This window comes from Crocodylus porosus, unplaced genomic scaffold (assembly GCF_001723895.1).
Source record: "Crocodylus porosus isolate Cpor-Errol unplaced genomic scaffold, CroPor_comp1, whole genome shotgun sequence".
Classification (NCBI taxonomy): Eukaryota; Metazoa; Chordata; order Crocodylia; family Crocodylidae; genus Crocodylus; species Crocodylus porosus.
In genome coordinates this window covers 14,973,086-14,997,457 of record NW_017728920.1, presented here as the reverse complement: position 1 = coordinate 14,997,457, position 24,372 = coordinate 14,973,086, and the positions used below count along the sequence as shown (strand labels likewise).

The window sequence follows — 24,372 nt, the reverse complement described above, 5'->3', positions numbered from 1 at the left end:
ACAGGTGCAGTGTAGATTGGCTGGACACTGTGGGGCTCCGCATGCTGTCCGGGAACTTGAGCCACTTGAGCTGAGTGCTGCCAGGCTGTGGGTGACTGCTGGAATCACCCGAGGTCCGAGACAATGCACACCGTGCTGCCGAACTGTGCTACACCCATGTGATGCAACAGTTGCTGTGCAGGTGCCAGGCAGAGGGGACGATCCCCACTTCCCCCCATGCTGCATGGGGGGGCTCTGCCATGAGCTCCCAGAGGCCCTGATCGCTGCTGCTGCAGCTGGTGAGTGTGGGGTGGGACAGCCATGGTGGGGCTGGGGGAGCGGGCAGGGAGTGGGGCCCCGCTTGCTGCTGCCATGCCCCTGCTGCTGACACTGTTGCCGCCACCTGTTCAATTCAGAGGAGATTTGGCCTGATTCAGCAGCCAAATCTCCAAATCCAAATCGGCTGAATCAAAACACTGTCCCTCCAAATCAGCCAAATCTGAAGCCTAATCTAATACTTGCTGCTTCACAGAGGCCTAATGTCATATATATTCATATGGAAGTGGCCCTGGAGATCCTGGATGATTGGAATGATTTTATATGCTCTTTGTGAAGCCATTAGAAGAAAACGAAATAACTTTGTGGCTCTTGTCTAGTATTACAGGAAAGCAAGAGACTTCATATTTCTCCACTCCTCCCCAGTCTAAGACGCGTGAAAGTAATATGGGGCTGTACCTAAACTCTGAAAGGCACAATGCCTGGGGAAGATACCAGACTTTTTTTTTTTTTTAATGTGGTTTGGCTTGTAGTAATCCTTTGGAGTCTCAGTGGGTAAGGCGACTATGAACCGGGAGTTTGCCCCCATGGGATAGTTATTTGTTCTGTCTGCCAAATGTAACAACTGGTGATCACTATTAAGAAGTTCTTTAAAAGAAATATCAAGTATAAATAATTAATAACTATTAAATTATTCAAGCTGCAAATACGTCAGTTTGGTGAACTGACCAGGATAAGAATGAGTAACTGTGCTAATTAACCTGTAAAATATACAACTAGTGGGCTTTGAAATAAGTTCATCTTTTAAGATATTTTATATTTCTTAGGAATAGTTATAAACCCCACACATGAGTGAACTAAAACAAGGTAGGCATTCAACTGAATGGCTAGAATTAACAACAAAACCTCATTCAAATTTGATTCTATTGAAAGAAATAGTGAGCTCAGTTTCTGAGGCAGAACTTTCCTTCATTGCAATACTAGAAATGTTCAGATATAGTTTCATGGTTTTTTTGAACTACCAGTGACTACGATTTAGGGGGAAAAACTTGTTAAAAACAGGATTCAAAAGCTATCTTCCTTCTCTGCTCCTTTAAATCTTCCTTGATACTCCTTTTGTGAACCCTGACCCACATCACTGAATTGCCTTCCTCACCTATATATAATGGAGGAGTAGGAAAGGTGAAGTGGCTAACATATATCTAAAATTTTTAGTAGCCCCCATTTAAGCAATGGAAATTAATGTACAAATCAAAATTACAGCTTTGCAAGCACTTGCACAAACCATGATATCTGTGAGTAGGCCAGCTAGGTTCAACTAGCTGGGTATAGTTTCTCAAATGAACAACTGCTAGATGGGTGGCTGAAATCCATTGTAAAAAACGATTAAAATCTGAAGATACTGTGCAAAGCTTCTCCAGAGAGTGTAGCTGAATGAGTAATAATAATCAGCAGCAGCAGCAGCAGCAAAATTGTAACATGATTTTGAACCTGGAATTCAACTAATGAATATTAAATTAATTGAGATTTTAGAACTTACCAATGGTCTGTGATCAGATATTTTACACTTTATCCCTATTACGCCCTGCTGCAGTGAACTAATGATTTGTGTTTGCATGAAAGCACATATTTTTCAAGGAGTATGAATTGGCTTGTGTTATCTATGGATGAATTATGTTTTTATAGAATTGTTTTATAGGCTTCCCATGGAAATGTGCCCAGTCTTGCTTTTCCTACTTAAATATATAAACAGATGTGTACAATTCCGGTTTCTTACTTCTTGTCATTTTCAGTATTCATAGACAAAGGGACCAGTATGGAAAAATTAAGCACTTTTTACCCATGCAAATAGAATAAATCTAATTATATACTTGTGTCTTTGCCAGAACAGATCCTTTAAGAGGGTGTTTCAAGTACCCTGTAGTAGATTCGGAAAATATCTTAGAATTTTAATTTGTTTTGTTTGCTTCTCTTTTATGAAGATATATTAATATTTCCTTTTCTTGTAGAGGCATATTTATTTAATCTTGAGTTTCTATTTATACATATTTATGGAGATGGAAGATAAAACTTACAGAATCAATTTAAAAAGAAGCAAAAAACCAAACTTTTTTTCTTTTTTATGTTGTGAAATAGAAAGTTAGTGGGATTTTTTTTCTGTTCCTCTGAGCATCTTCCATAATTTAGCAGATCTGCTTGTTGAAGAATGGATCAGCTTTAGTGAACTGGTGTTATTGCTGGCGTTTTCAGAATGACTGTTGAAAACAATTGCTTAAAGAACTTATTGCACAACTAATATAATTTATATTGTACATTTCCCTAGATATTTGATGGCAATGAAAGAGAGAGTTCTTAATTTGGGTGAAGTACAGACATTACACTTTTACTCTAAGTGCTTGGAAACTAGTCTATACTTGTATCGGTATGGAAGCTTGGTGCACGTAGACTGGTTTATAAATGGAAGAACCAGGTTTAAGATAGACCTGGGTCAGTGTTCACTCAAACTTAAACCATTTTGGTTATACCAGTGCATCAAACTTCTGTGCCAGATCCCTTATTAATTCAGGTTAAGTTGCTGTCTGCTGTTTTTCTATGCACCTTTGTGGTGTAACACTAGCCCCCCACTTGGCTGATCTGGCCTCGCACCCAGCTGGCTCAGCCCCTGGGCTCTCACAGAGCCAGATGACTGTGACTGCAAGTGATGGCGGAAGGGGCGGGTACTTAACCATGCCCTGCAGCCTGGTCATGCTCCTTTGTGCAGGGATCCTCATGTGTGCAGGCACAGCCCCAGGCAGCATGATCAAGCTGCAGGTAACAGGTGAGTATGATTGTGTCTGATGCTGGCCTGCAGTTGACAGACGCCTGTGGCTGATGATGGGGGAGAGTGGGGAGGGGTCCTTGGCTGTGCCCAGCCTCCAGTCAGGAGTGGCCCAGCTGCTTGGCTGCACTTGGCAGTCTCTGACAACTTGGGGAGCCCGGAGCACTCCCAACCTGCTGACTTGGGCCAGTGCAGGCAGCTTGTATGTCCCTCCTTCTCCTCCTCCAACCAAGGGGCAAACACGTTTGCTCCCAAGCTAACCTAAGCCGCTTACAGAAACCCATGTAAGTTTGATCTATTCCACCTCAAGCTTTTTGAATGTCTGTCCTTAGCCTTAGATTCTCAAACTCTCAAGTGTTCTTAGTGTCTTTTTTCATGAGAAGTATGTATATATAAACTACGTTTGCTTTTCGGTTAATGCCAAATAATAGGACTGTCGTTTGTCAGAAAAGGAAAGGATTAAAAGTAATCCCCTCAAAACGATCATAATATCATTTGAAAGGTGGAACTTAAGTAGTAATTCACAGGTTATTTAATTTTCACAATGCCTTTTTTATGCCTGCAGTAGGTGTCCCTGGAAGTATTATAGCGTGTTGCTATATTTCAGATCCTGTCTTTAAATGGAAGGCTATGAGGGCAAACAGCATGGTTATAGAGCATCTAGGCTGGATCCAAGTCCCCTTTCACAGGTTCACAAGCCACAGAATTTGGCTTATTTTTTACTTTGCTTTTTGATGTTGTGTATGCTGGTATAAACATGCACTATGTTATGACTGAAAATGTATACTTTCTACTGTTTACTGTTGGGGGCATCATATGACCCAGGGAAATTTGGAAGCTTATAAATGTATTCAGCAATCTGAATGACTCTAATCCAGTGGTTCTCAACCTTTTCAGAGTCTAGGCATTCCTCCATAACTTTGGAATGTAGCAGCATCCCCAGTTGAGAACCACTGTTCTGATTAACTTACCTTGTGGTTCTCAACCAGGTAATGCCATCTCCAGGTAAAACTGCCCCTTGTCTCTTGTACCCAGCCAGACCAGGAAGGGCTTGTGTGCTTCTTCCTCCATTGGGTTCTCTGATATCCCTAAAGCAGGCAGGAAACCTGGCTCATGCTGAAGACCTTCCTGTGCACCTCTCCTTCTGGGAGGGGTGTAGTGGGGAAGGCTGTAGCATGAGCCACAATCCTGTCTGCTTAGGGTTATCAGAACCCTAATGCAGGAGGAGCATATACCTGCCATAGACCTACATGCAAGGCAGTATTACCTGGCTGCTGTGGGGGTAGCAGCACCTGCATTTTGGCACCCCTGAGGGGATCTCGCAATACCCTGGTTGAGAAGCACTGCTTTAGCCACTCAGTTACATTCTTAGAAACTCCAGGACAAATCATAGTTAGTGTAAATTGCTGCAGCACCATTGTCTTCAGTAAAGCTACAGCAATTTACATGAGCTCAGGATCTGTCCTGCTGCCTTTTAAAAGTGCCACTTCTATGAATGACATTAGTGTGTTTGTGTTTGTTTACCAGCCGGTGATATTACTACCAGAAGCGTTGCCTTCCACTGAGCATTGCTTTTTGGATAGCAAATATGATATCCCAGTATGATAGTTTATCTAAACCAGGGGTGGGCAATTATTTTGGGTAGAGGGCCACTTGCTGAGTTTTGGCAAGCCATTGAGGTTCACATACCAGGCAGCCAGGGGCAGATATATATTAATTTTCTAATTTTTTTAGGAGCCCCATGGGCTGGATAGAATGGCCTGGCGGGCCGCATCCAGCCCGCAGGTTGCATTTTGCCCACCCCGATCTAAATGATATTCTACATTTTGTGGTGAGAGAAGTTGGTATTACTCAATCTTAAATCATAAGTATTATAATAAAATATCTTTTAACATGTTTGGTTAAATTGTAAAACTAAAACTGGCAGCAAGGCATCAAGCTTTAGCAGGAAATTGACAATTAAGAAAGATTTGGCTAAAATAAATAAATGTCACCTGTGTGAAGAAAGCTGCTTTAATTCATATTAGAATGCTAAAATGTACTCAGCCCTGTGTTCTCCATGAATAAACAAAGTTTTAATGAGGTTTCAGTAATGATCCATATGGGAAGTGATGATGAGCTGTTTATTTCAGCTATTCCATTAAGTTAAAATGTAGAAGTCCCTGCTGAATCTAAAAGGTTTCAATCCTGTTGGTGAATTATGGATATCTACGGGTAAAAACGGGCATCACCAAATGACAAACAGATGTTGCCACAGCTGATCCACTTTATTGGATGAAACACATTGCTTAGTGTCCAGCAACAAGAAGAGGCCTGATAGAGGACAATGGGGATGTGTTCTCCTTGCTGGGGGATTCCTTATGTCCCTCACTGCCCCATGCATCCTTGCTGGAACCTAGGTCCCACACTCCTTGCATGGAAGCATGGGTTGGCATGGGCCTCAGTGTAGGGCAGTGTGGAGGCTCAGGGCAGGATGGGACTTGGGGAGACCCTGGCACCCCATGCCTCCCTGCCAGGACCCATACTGACCTATACCTCTGCATGAAGTGCACAGCAGTATGGGATCTGGGAAATTCCTGGCACTTGTACCTCTATGCTGGGACCTGTGTTGATGTGTGCTTCATGAGGTGGCATAGGTCAGTACAGGTCCCAGCACGGAGGGTGCACAGGGTGCACAGAGTTCCCCAGGTCCTGTGCCACTTTGCACCCCCTTGCTAGGACCTGCACCAACCTGTGCCTCTGCATAAAGCTTGGGCTGGTGCAGGACCTGGTGGGGTCCCAGCATGGAGATGCAACGTGATGCAGGACCTGGGAACTCTGGGCACTTGGCATGGAGACATGGGGTACTGAGGAGTCCCTGAGCTTCCCTAAATGGGGTACCCCAACTTTCCTCAATTGCAAGAAAAGGTTCCCTAAGATTCCCTGGGGCATGTTTCTATAAGTGGGAATATCCAGGCAGGTGTTCCTTGGGCTTGAGGAGCCTGAAATTCCTGGGGTATGCAGGATCAGGTGTCCCAAGTCTCCTGGAGCACCTGCCAGGGTGGCTGGAGAGTGCAGGTAGCTCTGGGCTGTCTGTACTCTCTCACCAAAAACAAATAGATATCCACTGAAGAAAGCAGCACTATTTCAGACTACCTGTTATTGCACCACAGGTACGGCATGACAAGGGTAGGAATGTCTGTCTGGTTGGTTGCTATTTGGGTTACCATGAAAACTTTCATGATAACAAAAATGCAATGTCTGTTTCTAACCTATATGATGCCACATGATTTGAATTTTTTCCAAGTTTTTTTTATCAAAAGTATTTAGGAATAATACATACAAATACTACTCTAGATGCAAAAATGAGTAATCAACAACTAGGTAATGCCTATGCAGCCTTAATTTGGTTCCCTTGTTCATATTTCCATGGTCGCATATGATCTTTAACACAAGATTTTTGCTTCTTTCAGTGCACGATAGACCATGCTCACTTAATGAAGAGGGTTTTTTCCCCCTCACTGATCAGTGTGTAGCCTTAGGCTTTGTTCACTGCATAATATGAAAACCCTGCTATGTAAATGGAATTTTTAACCTCCTTCTACAGTGTTCTTCATTGTAGTAACTGAGTGCTTCACAAACATTAAGGCTAGGGACAGACATTCAAAAAGCCTGAGCCTGAATTGATTTAGTCTTTGCAGGTTAGACTAACCTGGATAGGCTGAATCAGTTTGTAACTGCACCGACATCCCAAAAATACAGACACATGCCTGCAGTGGCTCAGGCTAGAAACTGGAGGGCACTAGAGCAGCACTCCCTCCCCTTCTATAGTGCTGAGCTGAGACAGGGGTGTGGTGAGGCCCCAGCAGGATGTTCTGATTAGGGAGATGTCCCCCACCACCCAATAGCCCAGCAGGGAATTGATAACATCATATTTATTACCCCTCAGTGTTTATCACTTCATTAAGAAAACAACAGAGGGACGTTACCAGTTACCTGCTGATTTTGCCTTTGTCCTGTCTGCCACAGCATGGACTGTAGCTAGCACATGGTGTGCTAGCTAATGCTGAGGGATGTAAGGCAGAAGGGATGTGGGAAATCCCTGCTTAGGAGGGAGTGGGGGGAGCAGGGGGAAGCCAGGCATATGCCTGCAGTCTGTGCCAAGCTCCAACCAGAGAGCAGAGGGGAGGGGCCAGCTCTGCTGCTGAGGAGAGAGCCCCACCCAGCCCAGGGAGCATGCTGGGATGCTGGGAGAATCTGATTTAACTTTAAACCAGCAAGGGGTCTGGGACAGTCCTTGCATAAACCAGTTTGAGCCAAATCAATTAAGTCTGATATTAAGTCTGATATTACATTCAACCAGGTTTCTCTCAAACTGGTTGCACACATTTTCAAACTGATTTATGTGCACTGAATGTCTGTTCTGTTACAGGTTTAAACCAATTTCTGATTATTTAAACTGGTATATGTATAATGTCTGTCCCTTGCCTTATTGGTCTTCACACAAGGTGAGCAAGTCATATTCTCCCCTTTTTATGGATGGGGAGCTGAGACATCAGGATAAAATGTTAACTAGTACAGGTTTCCCTCACTTTTATGCTGTACCTGCGTTCCTGGAAAGCGGTGCGTACCTTGAATTTGCATAAAGGGAACCTTTAACAAATAGGGATATGTTTCAAGACCTCTACCGTACTGACCCTCAGACCCATTTGTACCACTTTTACAAGACAGTTTTGGTACTTGCCATCAGCACAAGCACAGGGTAGTGGTGAATGTTACCATAATGGGATGGCAACTACAGAAACATGTGTTGCAGACAGAGAGCGAGGAGCACAGATTCACACAGGAGACTATACTGCTCTGCAGAAAGCAGCTGACTGCAGGCTTCCACCACACTGATCGCATAAGAGTGAATTTACCTCACATATAACAAATCTTTGTTATAAAAAGGGTCATTGTGTAAGAGTGAATTTGCACATACAGAACCTGCATAAAGCTAGGGAAACTTGTATAAGGAGTTAAATTTGAAATATCTAGGATCTAATCCTTCTACTCTAGTCTTCAGGTTTATTAGTGGCTTTGAACGAGTCAATTTATTTGGTCCATTTATGGAAAGTTGTATAGAAGAAAAACATGGTGACACAGACACAGCCCGCTGCTATAGGAATCTTAAGGCTTTGCAAGTTGGTTAGAAAGATTATGATTTTCTATGTAGAAATCAGTTACCTTTTTAAAATTGTGATGCCCTATGTCTTGATGATTTTATAAATTTGTACAATGTTCTAAAACACTTAAAAGTACTAAATATACTAACTTTCAATCAGAGTACACAGTTTATGGTGGGTGGAATTAGAGGGAAGAAATAAGTGCACCCAGACTGCAAGCTATTACCATATAAATGGCCTGGTTAATGCAAGGTGAAGATGAAACAGCTTGCCTGCCTCTTTATCAACAAATTGGTTCAGGGCAGGCAATGGATGAGATGGGATGCAAACTTATATTGTGCAGTGAAATTTAGGGTCTGTTTTGAATACTATTACAAGCCTTCCAGAGCTTTCACTAGTACCTTTAGATTAAGTGATATATAAATGAAGTAAAGAGATCATAATATGAGTTGGATGTTGTCATTCTGATCACTACAACAAAAAGTATTACTTGGAATGTAAATGTACTATTTTTTAAAACACTGTTTTAATCTGATTTGAATTTAACAGTAAGGCAAAAATCAATGATAATATGGCTACACAAATAATTTTTAAGCAATGTTAATATAATACTGAAATGTATAATACCAGCTGTGGTTTTTGGATTGCATTTCTAACATAATTACATGTATTTGTATGCTTATTTTTTTTTGTGTTATATTGACATTAAATGATTCATTTATTGCTAAAAAGATGTAGTATGAGCAGTTCTAGGTGCTGATATGAAATTGGAAAAACCAGACAGCAGAGGGCACAGTTGTACCTTTAGTTTTCTATTTCATACTGCCAAAGAAATTACCATTAAATAGCAGGAAAAAGAATCTGAAGAATGTAATGCCTGCCAAAGCTACAGACCATGTAAGGAAACATAGTGAAGGCTAAATACCCATAGAAAGGGGAGGGGTAATATAAAGATTCAAATTGCATTATGCCAAATGAAAGAATTGAAATTAATCTAATTACTAAATAGCTATCTTTTTTACTTAGAAAAACTGAAACCATATTATAAAAGATAAGCATTAGTGTATTCATAAAAATAGTGGCATTTTAAAAATTGGTCTGCAGTTAGTAATCTTATTTTTGAAAAGTAAAAATACAGAACAAATTCATGTTCTATTTACCATAATGCAGTTTTTTATTAGTGGTAAGATATTAAAAATATTTATATTTTAAATGTAAACCACATACATTCAATAATAGTGTCTCACATGCTTTTGAAGCAACTTTGAGACTAGACTTTGAACATAAATGTTTTACATGAAAACTATTGTAATTGGTTGGGGCAACCCACAAGCAAGAGGTGGAAAATAAAGTACTGATTTTGCCAAAATGAAGTCTTGCATAGAAAAAAATAGACCACAATAGCTTAAGCCTCAAAGCAAAGACAATTAGAGCTAAAGCACATTTATTCCTTTTTAGGATGACTCTTTGCAAAAATATTGTAATCCTTTAAGAAATTTATTATAAGTGGGTAGTTATTTCCTAGGGATAAAATTTACCTCAGTCCCTATCTCTTATGTAGAAGGTATGAAGAAACTAGTCACAATTCTGGCTGATAGGATAGGGTTTGAGCATCAAATGATGCTGGCTATCCAAACTGAAGAATTTTGCTGTGAAGACACAGTTTTCTTGGAAACCTGCTAAAATTCTGGACATAAAAGAGATCTAGAGCCAACTGAAACCAGATACTTAAGTAAAAAAAATTATAATTGCATAACTCACATGAGTATTTTATTTCATTAATTGGTTTCTAAAAGGGAAGAAAACCTAAACTGATCTGCAAAAAGAAGAATGGTCTAGTTATATAAAGTAAAAATTGAAAATAGGGTTGTAATGTGTTTTTAGTCATTTGTGTTTCTCCTGTATGGTTCCGTGTGTATATGGTATATATAAAATGTAATAAATATGGAACAAATTTGTTCAGGTAAAAAGGCTATTTGTTTGTGATACATCAATCATAAAATATTTTTAAAAGCATTGTTTATGTAGGTAGCATAATAATATTTAGTACAAAACAGATTTCAAGTTGGTTGTCTTGAAGACTGGATAAGCCAGTACAATACACCTTCCCCAGTATGATGGTTGAATGGCAAGAGGGAAGAAGACACTGTTTGGTCTGGAATGCTACTAGAGATGTGATGGTTCAGAACTAGAGATGCTAGGCACTAACAGCAGAGCCTCTTCCCTGTGGGTTTGCACAGAGAGTAATGAAATGCCAGCCTGTGCTTCCTTAGTACAAGGAGATTAACTTGTATGAATAAGAATGCTTAATACCCTAAAGAGTGGGGGAATCATAGTCCATCCAGGATACTGTCCCTGGAATACTGACTTCAGTCAGAGGCTTCATTTAATGCAATATGCAAGGGTAAAGATGGAATGAGCAAGACTTCAACAATAACTATATATATTTTTGAAAGAACCCTTCCTCATTCTTTGCAGTCTGTTAACATGCATTGGGTGACGCAGAGCTCTGTAAAGATATTAAGATGATGGCATACTAGTTATTTTGACACGAAGGAAGAAGCTGCACTTGTGTGAGATTCCTCTTCCTGAATGGTGCTTCCTCTTTAAATAGTTTGTGCATTGAAACTGTTGAGAAGTGCTTATCCAGTGTCTGATTAGTAAGTAGAAAATTGCAGCAAGTATTTGTTTGGGCAGTTTTCAGAATGACTAGCTGCTTAACATGCATCAAAGAGATTATTTAAGGTATCTGACTCATTTTAAAGAGTCTTATAGACTTATCCAGTCTCCAAGACCATGAATCCCTTAGCTTTGCAGTGAGTTGATTTATTCACGTGGTCAACCTTCTGCTTGAGGTTGGGGAAAAAAAAAAAAAAAAGAACAACAACAAAAACGACAGCTTGGGGTATGAGGATATAAAATTATACAGGTTTAAGGAACTTCTGTAACTGATAGCTCCTATTCCATTTGGCAACCTACTCCCTCTTTCTAGTTTGTGCCTCTGATGGGGCTCTGCAGAGAATGGGAATTATTTTCTTTCCAAGGCTGCATACCCAAGGGGAAAGAGAGAAAGTAAGTGTTTTTTCAATTTTGGTTCAGTATATTGAGCATAACACTAGCAACTCTGTGGATAAAGTCTCTTACCCAGCTGAAAATTTACATTTGGAACAACAGAAGCTTACAAAAAGCGAGAGTCTTCCCTCCCTCCACTTAGAGTTGATGCTCAGAATGTGCAGGTTGTACAGGAATATTTCACGCAAAGGCATTGAATATTGTAGAGGATCCATGACTTTTATAGCCAGGTAGGCAGTTTAGGTAGCAATAATCTCTTTCTCTCTTTTTACTTGCAAGGGAAAAGTATATTTTTTAAGGACATAGTAATAGGACTTTGAAAATATCCTTAACTATGTGAATAAAACACTCATCTTGTATAAAACAAATGTATTTTAGTATCATACTGCTTATAATATTTAAGCTTTCAACTATTTATACATCTAATACATTTTGTTAGTTTTGCCTGGGTGTTTCCTGTTCTTCTGTGGCCATGATCCAGGGGTGCAGGCAACCTTGTATTCACTAAAGTGAAGAAGGTGTTCTGTCTTAAAAAATAAAATACAATTAAAAAATATTGCCTCTGCAGTTATTTGGTCTTGGGTGCTTTCTGTCTTCATGCTTTTTAACTTCTTTTGGGCAAAAGATCCATAAAGGAATATAAGCAATTGAAATTGGCTTTTATGGGGCAGTGTAGACAAAGCATCAAAATCCACTGTGTTACATAGATGACTGTGTTACTATACAGATTAATCTCTCCTCATTTTGCCTTGTATGATATAGGTATTCATTTTTTTGTTATGTATGCCTCTAACATGATATAAAAAGCTAAATATATTATCAGCTATAGTGCAGTGTACTATTTTCTTCATCTCTGCAGCAAATACTTTTATTATTATTATTGTTAATAGAACTTTATATTTTGACTTCATGTGCTGTCTAGTGTTTTTCTACTCAGAATGATCCTTGCACTAGCATGACTTGCCTGGAGCAGCAGACTGGAACAGTTGCACCTTCTTTACAAATGCTGCCTAAATGTTCCTTACTGATAACTGAATCTAGATGCTAAAAAAAATCTTGAATATTTATCCTGAGATACAATCAGATTAATAAATTTGGGATGTTGACATGATTTCTAGCACTTGGGACTCACTTGGGTTTAAAATATAGTCTTCATTTGAAAAGAATCTACCTTTTGACTGCTCTAATTTCTCTTCTGTCCTTTAATTATGTTTAGAATGGAATATACATTCATTAATAGTACTTACAAAGAGATGGAAGAAAGCCTAGAAATTTCCTAAATCAATAAGTAAATGATGTTTGTTTGTTTGTTTTTTCCTGAGGGAAATAGGGTGGAATACACTCCATGCCATCACTAAAGAGATTGAACATTGCTATGAAGTTGGCCTCCGCAAGGGAGATTCCCACTATGAAGTCGTTACAGGGATCTCATTGTTAACTTCTAAGGTTGTTTTCTTTCCCAGTTGATTCTTTTGATTCATGCTATAGGACTGTGACTTCGAGAGGCAACAGTGTGCTGTAGGGAATGAGGACATCTACAGTGTGAGTGGCAGTTGCTGGAGGCATTGTGCCTGCGGAGGACACGGGCAGGAAGAATCTTCTGAGAGCACTGAGAAATATGCTCAGAAATGTCAGCTGCTACACCCTTTTGAAAGGTGTAGCGTATGCTTTACTTTTTTCAAGCAAATACTGTGCAGTTACAGTAAGAATATTCCTCCTCCTGCCATCCCTCCCCATTCCTTGTACTGCTAGAGAGAAGCATATTCTTTCTGGCTGTCCTCTGTCTAGGTACACCAGGGAGAGGCCAACTATTTTTCCCCGTGCTTCTGTATCTGTGTACATCAACTGGAATTTAACTTATAAGCTTTGTTAATTTTAAGGAGATATATAGATATATATAGATAGATAGATAGATAGATATATAATCTTAGGGTGTGATTTCAAATGACTAAGCAATGTCATTTATAAGCAATGTCATTGCTTATAAACTAAGCAATGTCAGAGCCAGCTAGTCTTTGCTGGGAAATTTTAAGTTAAAAACCAGATATCGTTGATGTTTCAGTAGGTGGCACTCTTTCCCCAGGACCCCAGCATGATGATATGGAGCCCTGTGAAGTTAGAGGTAGCATCTCTCAGATGGAATACAATACTGTCTTTCACATGAAATGTAAAACAAAGCACTGTTTGTTGCTAAAGATACTCTAGCTTTTCTCCCCCCTGGAATTCATGTATGAGTCGAATCGCTGTTTGCATACTTAACTTCCTCCCTGTCATTTTAGTAATATTGGTTCCTGGCTAGAGGATCTTGCCCCTTCACTTAGGGTTGGACCGATTGCCATATTTGGGTGAGGAAAGACTTTTACCCCATGGCCAGATTGGTACAGACTGTGGAGTTTGTTGGTTTTTTCTGTAGTAGGAGGCATGGCCCTCTGCCTGGAATCTCTTGAGTGTATATTAACAACCTTTTATAGAAGCTGGACCATAGTTGCCCCACTTTACCTGTGGCACTTTAGGGTTTTAGTTCTTGTGTTGTGTCAGGGTTGACAGTAATTTTATGAAGAGTTTAGATTATGGATCATATAGGATGGCTTGAATAGGGATCCTGCCTCAGGCACAGGATTGGACTAGATGACCTCTGGAGGTCCCTTCCACCCCTACTTCTCTATGATTCCTATGACTGGTCTTAATTTCTTGTTGGTATTACAATGTTGCTGTGCACCATTGGATAGAATATGTATTCTACTTCATATATAATTCTGTTGTATTAGTGTCAGTGAGATATGTGATACGCCTCTGTTGAAACTTGGCATGAATGTCTGTGAGTGCTACCAGGGAAATAAGCCAAGCAATTCAAATCTCATGATTCCTGTTTTTCATGTAAAACTAGTTTGACTCCCTGCTAAGGATGGTTTGAAAAGGAGCCAATAACTGAACTTGAATTGGACCAGGAAAAAAAAAAAACATCTTGAGGATAAATTCAGCCATGCATTCCTAGATAATGGTGGTACCTCATAATGTTCTTGGCTTGTTCTTGCCAGAGAAGCTGCATCTCTCAGAGATCCAGTTTGATGTTTTCATTTTGATGGGATGTTCTTTTGAGATGGGTATTTTGGGGTTGGAGGATGGCAGTTTAGTGGGAATATTTGCTATGTCTGGTGACAGATGATCCTTGAAGAAGAGTTTGGCCCAGGTGCCATTTAAAATACAGAAGTCAGATACACAAATTGTCTAAGTAGATCAAAATTTGAATCTTGTGTATGCTGGAAAAAGTGTGTGTGTGTATGTGTGTGTGTATATATATATATATGTATATAAGTTTTCAAGAAGCATATAATTCATACTTTTTAGCACAGATTTGGAAGAGGGATTTCCTTAGGGAATGTGGGAGGGAGGGTCATTCTTTCAGGCTTATTAAATTCTGGATCTTTACGTGCAGGTGGGGCTCAGGATTAGATACAGTATAGACTTTGGGGTATACAAGAAGTTTTTTTTTATTATAAAAAGTTTCAGTGGCATATTATGGCCAAACTTAAATCTGTAGTTTGTCAATGAGGCTGCAGCATTCCAATTTTTCCTCCCTACAAGTTCCTTTTCTTTTTTTTTTGGTCATCACATTGGCAGTGAATATAAATCAGTATTTTTGGTGTAGCATCTACAGAAGATATTTATGAAAAACTAGGAAGCCATTTTTAAAAATCAGCTTGTAAGGTTTTGGAATTTACCTGAATGTGAACTCCATTAACTGAAGGCCCTTTTGTCTATGTACCTTAATGCAGCATTTCTCAACCTGTGGGTCATGACCCAAAAGTGGATTACAATATAACTGGATTCTTCTTTAGAGGAGAAAAACATAGGAAACCGTAGCTTTTCTCCTGCAGGCTAGCAGAGTTCCAGCCTGCAAGGGCTGCTGCCCCCCACTCCCCTCCCACCCCACCGTGCACACACACCCCACCCTGCCCCACACACTGTGGGTGCGGGACAGCAGTTCAGGAGTGAGGGGCACTGGGTCGGGACTGGCCATTGGTGTTTACAAATGGGTCCTGCTACAAACAAGGTTGAGAACTGCTGCCTTAATGTGCTGATATGGTTTACGATGTAATTTGGGGCTTGATAACCAGTACTTACAAAGGATTCCTCAACTGGAAGAGGAAGCATTATATTGTTAAATTAATAGCTGGAGAAGGTGTGGAAAATTGGGCTTAACTTATTTATTTATTTATTTATTTATTTATTTATTTTAATGCGGTAGTACTGTAGATATCCCAAACACAGAATTTTTACTGAGAATACAAACAAGTTAATATAATAAGAGCAGTAATACAAGCAAGTGGAGGAAATGCAAGAAATTCATTGATTTCACAATTGCCCTGTGGTCAACTGGGGACAGTAGAAGACGTGCTAATAGGCAAATATGTAAGTCTTATGACATATTTGGCTGATTGTTTGTGGAAATCTTTGGATTCTTTATCTAATGGTTATACAAAATATATGTGAATTTTGTTTAAATGCACACATAAATCCAATATATTGTAATTTTTCACTCAAAAACTGTCATTGGATCTTAGTGTTGTAATGGGGACCATTAGAATCTCTCATTTTTATCCATAATTTCAGATTATTTTAAAAATCTTTTAAAGTAATGATCGCAGTATTATAGCTCATGAAACTAAGAAGTGATTCCTGGAGTACAGTAAACCAAAGAGGCAAGGTTTTAGAATAAGTATTGTCAATTATTTGTTCTAGAGCATCATAAGTGTGCGTGGTGCTTCACAAAGCACACCTGTCCTGACTATCTACCTTATTGCTAGCATTACTGCTGGGACAATTTATGGGGTTTTTATTTTTTACAAATATTGTACAAGTTTTCACACCTAAGACATGAATTTGAGAAAATTTAAATACTGTTGTCTTATTATTTGTTTATTTTTATTCAAAAGTTGTGCAGGGTGGCAGTTAGTCATCTGAAATACTGTCTTGTTCATCTATGCATAAATATTTAGGAACAGTCGGCATGGATTCACCAAGGGTGAGTCATGCCTGACCAACCTGATTGCCTTCTATGATGAGATAACTGGCTCTGTGGATGCAGGGAGAGCAGTGGAGGTGATATGCCTTGACTTTAGCAAAGATTTTGATATGGTCTCCCACATATTCCTGCAAGCAAACTAAGGAAGTACAGGTTGGATGAATGGACTGACTGTAAGGTGGATAGAAAACTGGCTGGATCACCAGATTTAGAGGGTAGTACTCAATCGCTTGATGCCAGATGACACCCAGTAATAAAGTGGAGTGCCCCAGGGGTTAGTTCTGGGGCTAGTTTTATTCTACATCTTCATCAATGACCGAGAAGTTGGCATAGAGTGCATCCTCAGGAAGTTTGCAGAAGACACCAAGCTGGGGGGAATGGTAGATAGGCTGGAGGGTAGGGGTAGGATTCAGAGACCTAGACGAATTGGAGGATCAGCCCAAAATAAATGTCATGAGGTTCTATAAGAACAAGTGCAAAGTCCTGCACTTAGAACAGAAGAATCCCATGTACCACTGCAGGCTGGGGATCAATCGGCTAAGCAGCTCTGCAAAAAAGGACCTTGGGATTACAGTGGACAATAAGCTGAGTATGAGCCAACAGCATGCCTTTGTTGCAACGAAGGCAAGTGGCATACTGAGCTGCATTAGTAGGAACATTGCCAGCAAATTGAGGAAAGTGATTTTCCTGCTTTATTTGGCACTGGTGAGACCACATCTGGAGTACTGTGTCCAGTTTCGGGTCCTCCACTGCAGGAAGGATGTGGACATATTGAAGAGAGTCAAGCAGAGGACAATCAAAATGGTTAGGGGAATGGGGCACATTAACTCGTGAGGAAAGCCTGAGGGAGCTGGGCTTATTTAGTCTGGAGAAGAGGAGACTGAGAGAGGATTTAATAGCAGTCTTGAACTACCTGAAGGATGGTTCCAAAAAGAGTGGAGCTAGACTGTTTTCAGTGGTGGCAGATGACACAATAAGGAACAATGGTCTCAAGTTGCAGTAAGGGAAGTTTATGTTAGATATTAGGAAAAACTCGCTCACTAGGAAGGTAGTAAGACACTGGAATAGGTTACCTAGAGAGGTGTTGGAATCTGAGTCCTTGGAGGTTTTCAAGGCCTGGCTAGACAAAGCCTTGGGTGGGATGATCTAGTTGGGGATGGTCTTGCTTTGAGCAGCAGGTTGGACTACATGCCTCCTGAGATCCTTTCCAATCCTAATGTTTATAACTCTGTATTTCTGTGAAAACCACATGCAATGAAAAATTAAGTGTGTTTATTGAAAGAAGGGAAAGGATACTAAATTTGTCTTAACATTGGATTCTATACTGTATGCTTCAAGATTGCATCTGCCTTACTCATCTTTAAAACAGGAATGTTGAGAGAGTAAATTGGGCTGACTGTGTTTAAGTGGGGGAAATAGATGGAAAAAGGGGTTCTGAAGTTAAAGGACTTAAAATGTCCATGTTTTGAAAAGATCAGCAAAATTATGGTAGTGTTAGAATGATTTTGTCACTGTGATGGCCCAGGAATTAATAGGTTAGTATTTCTGAGGGTGATACCTTTTATTGGACCAACCTCAGAATTGGGATAATTAGACAAGCTTTAAAATGCAAGACATTCTTTGTCAATCAGATACGAGAATGTCTTTCTCTAAAAAGCTCATCTGACTCTACTTCAACTATGCAGTTGGTCCAGTAAAAGATATCACCCTAAGAAATCCCTGCCTCTAGTAATATTATGTCTCTCTTATGCCTAATGCACATGTGGCAAGACTTTCAGCTGTGGCATTTTAAACTGAAATGTATTTAAAAATGTGTAACTGTTTTTAATGTGCTTTGAAGAAATATATCAAGTACATCCTAGAAAATGGATCAGAAAATATTAATGATCCAAATCCTTTTAAACATAGTATTCAATAAGGCATTTGTCATGTTTTTTTCAGTTATACATTTCCATCAATATTATAAAGAACTTCATCTGTAGGTGGAAAGCTGAGGCTCTGAAGTGAGTCAAATATCCGTATTTAGGAGTAGAATAATATATAAGTTTAATCTAACTGATCCTTGTCCATTTTCACCCAAAAGCACCAAACTGTACTATAAATGTAGAGAACAAAATTGGACACCCCACTGCATAAAAAAACCCTTTTGAATCCTGATTCAGACCAGTGCATGAGTTCTGCAAAAATCCATTTCTTGTATCCTGTCCCTGTCAGTTTTAGCTTCTCATTTCTTGGGTTCTTAATGCCTGAAAGAAGAGCAGAAGCAGGCATTCCTAATGTACCGAAAACATGAACTTCAACTATCCATGAATGCAGCAAAACCCCATATCTCGCACCTGGATCCAGCTGAACTACAGCAGTATTTATCCCAGCCCCCAAAGCTATATAATCCAAACAGAAAACAAGTATAACCATTCCTGTTTCACACAGCCAGCACTTAAGGTCTGTTGCATCTTGTTGCTTTATGGTGCCAAGCCACTAATTGTGCAGTCAAAACACCTTCCCTTCTACAACAGCAAAACCTATGCTTTGACACATCCTGTGCAAGCCATAAGAAAAACACTTATTTGGCACCTGGATGTTGCTGGATCAGGCCCGTTCTATTGCCTAAGTGTAGAAATCAAATGTTGGTGCTTCATCCTAGCATGTGCATGCTTGATAAATCCACATGTGCACCTGGATGGAGCAGTTTAAGCCTTTTTTTCTCCCACTTAAGTTCTTCATTTGTGTGGACAAGTTGTGTGATCATACTTTTGTGTGTACTCTTCCAGTGCTACTGGGCCAGTGTACCAGTATAGGGATTTTTCTCTGGAAGTAGTAGAATGTGTTTTGTTATTTAGATTACAGTATGGGGGAGAGGAGGAAGGCAAAGGGGAAAAGGGACCAACACTTGCCAAGAGTAAGTAGATTCCTTTTCCAGACAGGATTTTTTATTTTTATGGGACAACTGAAATTGGATGATGGCTCTTGAAAATTGGTAAAACCAAGGAATTGGAAGTGGTGTTCAGCCAGGATTTGGTTGGGTTTGCACTGTTTGGTTAAGTAGAAAGATACTCGTTCTCTACCCAGCTAGTGAAATAGGAAAGATGGGAACTAAGTAAAGCTGGATCTGCAGGATTTTGGGACAGGTGCCATTTTGGTGTCTTTGTTGTCTTGGATGTATCTTATTGAGATGCTTGGGGCTTGCACCCTGGGAGCAGCTAGTCTTGTTCTTTCTTCAAGCAGTGTCTATTTGGGTGATTACTGTCAGAACTGGTCCAGTTCAGTAGAATTAAGATGGCATCTGGTTTGGAAGCACCCTGTAACCAGGATGTGTGTCATGTCCGCTTTTTAGCTCTAGGGGTGAGACTGGGGTGCAGTACTATGTTCCTGACCAGAGTTGCACTGCGCTGGGGGCAGGGGCTGCCAGACTTTCCTTTGGTGGGGCAGTAGGTCCTCCCTGCTTCCCACACAGTGGGTAGAGTTGGAGGAAGCTGGGCCTGTGGGTGTTGACCTTCCCACCGCAGGAGCAAAGCTTGTGCTTGTGTATGTGTGCACCCTAGGGCTTCAGCTCCCCCCAGATCACTGGAACGTGAAGGGTTTGCTTCCTAGCAGTGCTTGTTGCCTGGTTTTCCTGACGGAGACTTAAGGAGTAAACAGACAGGAGTGTAAAGCCAGCCGGGGATGCCCAGGCAAAGCGGGGGCGTGTGATGAGGACCGTGGGGGCAGCGGAGATCGTGGTCCGTGGCCGGTTTCCAGGGGCAAGGCGGGCACACGTGAAGTGCTGCGCCTCGCTTGAAAGCCCGGGCTGTGAGCGGCAGGGTCTGCCCCCCCCGCCGCGGGCTGGGGCTCGGCTCGGCTCGGCTGCGCTGGCCCCGGAGCGGCCCCCCCGGTGCCAGAGGCAGAGGGAAAGTGCATGTGCTACGGCATCCTGCAGACGCCCCTTTCTGCCGTGCCCCCTCCCCCTCGGTGAGTGTGTGCCTCTCTCCAGTCTTAGCCTGACGCAGGCAGATCGAAATCACCTTTCACGCCCCAGCCTTCAGCGGAGTGGCGCCGCTGGGCTTCCCTTTCGGATTATGCCTCTAATCCTCCTCCCGTAGCCGAGCGCGAGCGCGGCCAAGTCGGCGCGGCGCAGGCTGCCGGCTGGAGGCTGGGGGCCGGGGGCGTGCTTCAGGGGCGAGCGGCATTTGCCGGCCGCAGGTCGATCCGGAGCGATCAGCAAAGTTGGCCGAAGTGGGAGGCAGCGGCCGCTTGGGGGAAAGTTGCCGGGAGCGCAGCGGACGAGCCAGGCTCCGAGGCAGGAGCCGCCGGGCCGAGGAGGAGCATGGGCACTTTGCGGGATTTACAGTACGCGCTGCAGGAGAAGATCGAGGAGCTGAGGCAGCGGGATGCTCTCATCGACGAGCTGGAGCTGGAGTTGGATCAGAAGGACGAGCTGATCCAGAAGCTGCAGAACGAGCTGGACAAGTACCGCTCCGTGATCCGGCCCGCCACGCAGCAGGCGCAGCAGCAGGGCTCCGGCACCTTGCAGGGCGAGCAGCGGACCAAGCGGCAGGCGATCTCCGCCGAGCCCACCGCCTTTGACATCCAGGACCTCAGCCATGTCACCCTTCCCTTCTATCCCAAGAGCCCACAGTAAGCAGGGGTTAAGCGTTGTGTGCATCTGGCATCCTGTCTTTGGTCCCTGAGTGGTCTGTATTGTCTGTCCATCCACTTGTCCAGGCGAGTCCCCGCACCTCCTGCTTGCCGTGTCTGTTCTCCTGCCCGCGGGTGAGCCCGCGGGTTGCGCTGCGGGCCGCTCCGGGGGCTGCCCTGTCTGTCTCGTGCCCTGTGTGTTTCCGCATTGCTGCTGCCTCCTGCGTCCCGAGCCTTTCCTCGCGCTCCCTGTCCCGGCGCGGCGGGGTCGGGCTGTGCGCTCCCGCGCGGCCGCGGCTCGGGGTGCCCCGGGGTCGCGGAGCGGGGGCAGGGGGAGCCGGCCGGAGCTGCTGCTCCCTGCCCGCTTGCACACACCGTCCTCCGGGCCTCACAGCTCAGCCTCGAGCCTGCGGGAAGAGCCCGGCGCGCTTTGAAACAATGGGCGAGCGGAGCCCCGCGGCGCCGTGCCCCGGGAGCGCGGCGGCAGCTTGTTTCCTCGCCGGCTGCTCCGTCTCCCACCCGCCATCCCTTGTGTGCGTAGCTGAGCGCTGTCATCTGGCAGCTGACACCTTGCGGCCGCCCTCCTGCGTCCCCGGGCGGAAAAAACATCTTCTCTTTGGCGCCTCGGGCGGCCTCAGCCTCGTGCCCTTCCCGGCCGGGGTGCGGAGCCGCTCCCGGGGGAGGGAAAGCCGGCGGCCGGGCTGGCGTGTCCAGCCAGCAGGGCCCGCGGCTCCTGCCCCGGCTCCACACCGCCTCGGGGAAATCACTTGGGTTTTTTGGGCGAACACCTGATGAGGGACGAGGCCTTCTCTGCTCCAGCAAGTTTGGAGAGAGGGTGGGGAAGGCAGACCCCGCCAGGTGTGCGGACAGTAGCCCTGGAGCCCTGTCATTAGGTTTTATGGAGAGCTCTGGAGTAATAGGCATCAGGCGATTGATTGTAGTAGGAGGGAGAATGAGGCGGCAAGAGTGGGGTGAGCAAGGATCAGTCTACACAGGATAGAGCTTGTCTTCAGACTCCCTCCCTTCAGACTGCTGGAAGTCATCCACAGCTTGGCAGGCAGGGCGATGTGGAGTGGCAGGGGAGGTAGGGCTGAGGAGCCACCGGCAGCTGTGGGGATTTCCTTCTTGGCTGAAGTTCGGTTCAACTAGGGACCAGCTCAGAGGGAAGATCTCGAGGCTGGAAACCGGTGCCGTGTTTTCCTCGCATTCAAGGCCTAAGCAACACACTTTCTCCCACAGTTGTTGTGTCTCCCCCCCCCCCCCCCCCCGCAGCTGGGAACTTTTCAGGGGGTAAAAGCCCTGCACCACTATCTTTCTGCAACTATATGTTGTTTGTCCCCAGAAGAAAGGGTGAAGGGAAAGTTTGTAAGAAATCTCTTTTTTTAATGCGTTTAAATAAGTCTGCCCTGGTTTTACACTTCCCATCAAAGACTATGCAAACTGATATGGTTTTCTCCATTAAAACACAAAGAATATCACATCCCCCACACAGTACTTAATTATCTCTATAGCTACCCAATAAATCTTGATGTATTTGGTTCAATCATCATGAAAAAGCTTGTATACTGTTTAGTTCACTACTTACATCAAAACACATCAGGAGCAGCTTCATTTCTTATCAGCATGATGATCTCAGAACCAGTCAGTTTGAAAATAAATGCATTTTGTGTTGAGTGTAAGTGTTTTACAGCTGAACATGCAGACTTAGGATATTCTTCATACCGTAAGTAAGAAGTGGTGTGGGTGAGTAAAATCTCCTAGCTGAAGTGCCATTTGCTAGCAATAAACATAATTGTATACCCTTTTTCTTCTAGATTCAGATCAGTGCCTGCCTAATGTTCTTTTTAATTATTTTGTGTGTCCAAACACATTTGTTTCATCTAGAGTCGTCAAATTTGTCTGATTAAGAGTTAAGGCTTGGGATCCCTTGCTTGGGAGATGGCTTATTGCTGCTCAAACTAGTCATACATAGTCTGGAAGGCGAGAAGGGACCTCATTAAGTCAAATCTGATGTTTATGGCTGACATTTTCCTAGCGGTATTAGCGATTGGCGGAAGGAGGGGAGGGATTTTTTTTTCATAACTTGGTTTGTTAAGCCGCTTCTTGTAGTAGCTCTTTTTTTCTTGCAGGCATGTGAAACAGGGCAGTCCTTGTAGCTTGTCATGACACGTGGTCAGGGCCTTCCTTTTGGTCTGCATGGGCTTTTCTGTTGAAAAGCTTTTGAAGACTGACTTACCCCCATGAAAAAGAAGAGTTTGCAGAGCAATCAAATGAAAATACAAGTTGCTTTCTTACTGCAGCCCAATGGAGGGACTGGAAGCTGTAGAACTGATCTGGAAATGTGCAAGGGAGTTGTAGACTCACTGAATTGATCCTTCTTGGAAAGCAGCGCCCTGGAGTAGCATTTAACAGGAACCGAAAGGAGAAATTGGGTCATTGATTATTTACCATCCCCTGCTGCAGTTCAGTCTGTCACCCACCTTCCTATAGACTCCCTGGTTTGCCATGCCTTAGATTTAAAACAGGGCTGATGCTATGAAACCCACATCCATTTCATATTAGTTTTAAATATGTTAATTCCAAGGCTTTCGGCAGCGTGTGAAATCATGTCAAGTTTAGTACCCATGCTTTCAGGAAAGAGAACTGAGATAGAAAGTGTTGTTCAGAGTCGGCCAAAAAAATGTCTCCCTGGTACTTAAGGATCACGTTGTATACAAGGTTACAGGCAATTCCGATGTAGTTATGAGAGTCAGCACGAAAAGATTTAATTCACTGTGTTCAGCAGCTACTGACAGGGTTTTACATAATCACATCACAACACAGTACTCTTCCAGCATCCTTCTACTGAGGGGATGCATTCAAAAGATGCACTCCTCCCTCCCCCTCTTTCGGGGCCTCTTGAGTAAGGCCAGGGTCGTGGTTTCCTAACTGTAGATTGCCCGAGTGGCTCAGAGCCATGTCTTGAAACAGTCTGCGGTGGGCGAGGAACGTGGCTGCGGCGCGTGGCTTGGAGTGACTGCAGGACGTGAGCACCAGGGCATTGTCTGGGTTCTCGAGGTAGCCGTAGGATTGCATTTTAATCAGCTCAGACAGGGGAATGCTGCCTTCCGAGGCCGTCCGCACGTCCTGCCGTTCATTGTCTCCAGCACCGCGTGGCCGGTCCCCAGCCCCCTCTCCCTTAGCTGCGATGCCCGTGGGCTGCGGGAGTCCTTCGCGCCCTGTGCAACTTCGTCTCTCCCGGGGGCGAGGGCAGGCGCGCCGGGTGCCCCAGCGCGGGGGCACGGCCCGGCCCAGGCGCAGCGGTCTGGGAGGCCGCGCTTCCTCCCGGCCGCTCTGCAACGGAGGGGCCGTGGTCTCCTAGCAACCGGTGTCTTCGCTCGGCCGCCGCTCCCGGCTGCCCCCGGAGGAGCCGGAACGGCCCGTGCGCTGCGACCCGGCTCGGC

At 43.3% G+C, this 24,372-nt stretch overlaps 1 protein-coding gene across 2 annotated transcripts in view; it reads left to right on the top strand.

The window, feature by feature from the left end:
- PRKG1 (protein kinase, cGMP-dependent, type I) overlaps positions 1 to 24,372 on the top strand; it is a 1,071,278-nt gene that overhangs the window by 70,286 nt on the left and 976,620 nt on the right. Inside the window, exon 1 of one of the 2 annotated variants that reach the window (XM_019538592.1) lies at positions 19,102 to 20,929. The exons of the other annotated variant lie outside the window; for it this stretch is intronic. Coding sequence (XP_019394137.1) covers positions 20,619 to 20,929 — 311 coding nt within the window. The 5' untranslated portion in view covers positions 19,102 to 20,618. Of the gene's footprint in view, positions 1 to 19,101; positions 20,930 to 24,372 lie in introns of those variants that run through there. 2 annotated transcript variants of the gene reach the window in all.